Consider the following 3,102-nt stretch of genomic DNA (forward strand, 5'->3'; position numbering starts at 1 on the left):
TGTTTTTTTTTTAAAATAAATTATTATGGTTTTACCTAGTAGTCACAGTAGCCTGGTATGTGGTGGTATGCTATAAAGGGCAGGGTGGGCATCTCCCAGTGACACAGCCCAAGGTAGTGCTACCTTGAAATATATATAAATATATATACTGAATTGTACTAAAAAATCCATGTTGAGAAATGAGGGTAAATTGAGTGAACGGTATAGTGCAGATAACAGAGCGCTTCCTCTGCCATGTCCGCACTGTGCAGTGTCCTCAGTCTCGGTCAGTTCTATGCTGCACCTGTGTGGATGTAACAGAGAGTTCTACAGAGCACATCCTCCTCGTACTACAAACGGCCAACATCTCTCGCTTAGCCGGGAAACAGACTCTGAGCCAATAAGGAGCCGAGAATCCACGGCCCCGCCCCCTGCACACAGGACATATAAGGAGCGGAGAATCCAGTACAGATCATTGATCATTACCGGAGCGAGTACTTGTACAGGGGAGGATTTGGGTCTGTTGGATTATTCCAAATCATTCTGGATTACACCACTCTCTATTGAAAGCCTCTTATTACACTATGACATTGGAGGATAACGATACCTGCGACAACCACGACGAGAAGTAAGTAATGTTTCCACCTGCATACGTTATATTCCATAGGTATACGTGCATAACATATTGTTGTCATATTGTAGTTTTACCTGTTGCCATCATCTATGGATGTGTCGCTTCCATCCTGACATTAATATGAGTAATATGTATATACGATCGATTGTCTACCACAATACTTGGTCTTGTTGTTCTACCTCTCCCCTGTCCATGTTTATCTCTGTATAATGCCCAGCTTCCCTCTATGGTCCCCTTGCACTACCCGATATGTGCACATTACACTTTCATCCCTGTCTGTGTATATTACACCTGCTCTCCTCCGCGCCGTGTACATTACTCACCTGCTCTCCTTGTCTATACAGAATGCATCCTGCCGCCTCAGCTCTGGAGCAGGTCCTGGCTGCAGCCCAGAGACGAGATTCACTGACTGTGGGAGTGTATGAATCGGCCAAGCTTATGGATAAGTAAGTTCCATGGGGCTGTAGCAGTTTACTTATTTTCGTCCATAGTTGTATGCTAGATGTAAGGGTTCTGCAGACAAATCAATAGTAGCATTATCACTAGCTAAAAGTTTCCAGCCTAGTGCTTTTGCAAAACTTGATTCTTTATTAGTTCAATGTAAATGTACATAACTGCATATAAACATAGCTATAAATGATGTCTGCATACAACCTACCTGTGTGTATATGTGTATGTAGATATAGATAGATGTATTTATAATATTAGGAGGAAGAGATCTAGGGAATAATCATTGGGCAATATGACCATTGAAATATTAAAACACATTGGAATGCCAAATTTTTACTTTATTTTTGACTTATGTTTTGGGTTTTTTCTCACTCAGGGATCCTGACAGTGTGGTACTATGTCTTCTAGCAGCAGATCCAGAACATGAACATAATGTTGCATTAAACATCCACTTCACACTGATACAAGCCTTCTGCTGTGACAATGACATTGATATTTTGCGAGTGTCTGGCCTGCAACGCCTATCGGAGATTATCCAGTGTAAGAGCGAACCAAGCTCAGAGACTATGGACTTGCATTGCATTCTAGTTTCGGTAAGATTCCTCCTTGTATATTTGTACTGCCTTATTTTTTATGCAGTATTTTGACATGATTTTCAATTAATTTACATTTGTATTACCTCTGCAATCTGTCACTGCGGCATTGTTTCATTCTAGACTTTGCTAATTCTCTATTTACTTTTTACAGACTCCACACAACAATCCATGGAAGTGTTCAAATTTGGATGAGGTCTTCAATTACTGTGCCGAATGCAGGTCTCGGAACCAGTGGATCCCCTTTATGTCACTAGGGGACAGATAATGCGGCTGGTGACGCTGTTGGACCATTTGAATGTCAATGAATTTGTGAACTTGCAACGGTGTAAAGAGTCTGTGTGGATTACTTTAAATCATGCCATTTTCAGTGTTATGGAGTCTAAGTGCTGCCCAGTCAATGGAAAAAAAAACACTGACATTGAATAGGCTTTGCTCTGAGCAATAACATTTTGTATTAAGAAGTGAAGAAGCAGCTGGATCTGCCACTTATTTAACCCTTTTTTGTAGAAACTCTGGACAAGATGGATTTAATTTTATACATTTGCAGGGATTTGAACTAAGTGTTTCTGCCAATGTTGCTAGATGTATGCTTTCCAGTAGTGGTGCCTTGGTCATGGATATACTGCCAGGACCTCATCCTGTTGCCTTCAAGCCTTATGTCTTATTCGTTGATGCCTCCATTTAGTTCTAATCTGCAAAGAGTTGTTTTCATAATTAAGGGTTGTAAAATGTTGTCTGCTTAGAGAACCATCCATAATGTTACCTTGAAGTTCTTGGGAAGACCTGAGACACGATTTTCAGAAACAAGTGGATGTTACATGTTTTCATTTTTTGTAATAAATTTTTGCAACTAGTTTTGTGTCAGTTATCTGAATTATCTTCATCTTTTCCTTTTTACAATTGCTAACCATGCAAAGGGAATTTGGTAAAGGGGTTACATTTTGCAACAAAATTACTGGTTTGCAGACGTCTTGCTTTCTGGCGTACTGTTCACAAAGAAAGGGTAATTTCATTTTAAGGTTAATCCACCAAAACACACCACACTCCTCTTCTTATTAAGTTGTGCTGTGAGTTCTTAGTTATAAAATAATTATTCACAACACACTACATGGTTCTGTCAGTTGATCCCAGATCCCCAGCTATTATACTTTACTTATAAAGTACTAAGATATCATGCTGTACATTGTGGGGGTCATGTGACACATAAACATGGTTATGTCCTGTGTTTGCTGTGTTACATGTATGCATGGTCAGCTATAATCTGTATTTAATTCTGCAGACAGAATAAGATACAGAGGAACAGCTCACATGGATATCGCTAGAATAGGAATTAACACAATACCTTCAAAAACAAGAAAGAAATGGATGAGTGCTATATACAAGGTGCTTAGCGAACATTGCTCCATGTGATTGTGTTTTTTATCCATTTTACTGCTGGCACTG

At 39.6% G+C, this 3,102-nt stretch overlaps 1 protein-coding gene across 1 annotated transcript; it reads left to right on the forward strand.

Moving 5' to 3' along the window:
- Positions 1-435: 435 nt before the first annotated feature.
- Positions 436-2,512, forward strand: GADD45B (growth arrest and DNA damage inducible beta). The gene is made up of 4 exons (XM_075190497.1): positions 436-607; positions 958-1,059; positions 1,440-1,656; positions 1,811-2,512. The coding sequence occupies exons 1-4, from the start codon at positions 564-566 to the stop codon at positions 1,922-1,924; spliced, it is 477 nt and encodes a 158-aa protein (XP_075046598.1). The 5' UTR covers positions 436-563; the 3' UTR covers positions 1,925-2,512.
- The last annotated feature ends 590 nt before the right edge of the window (positions 2,513-3,102 follow it).

Source organism: Mixophyes fleayi, chromosome 1, assembly GCF_038048845.1.
Source record: "Mixophyes fleayi isolate aMixFle1 chromosome 1, aMixFle1.hap1, whole genome shotgun sequence".
Lineage (NCBI taxonomy): Eukaryota > Metazoa > Chordata > Amphibia > Anura > Limnodynastidae > Mixophyes > Mixophyes fleayi.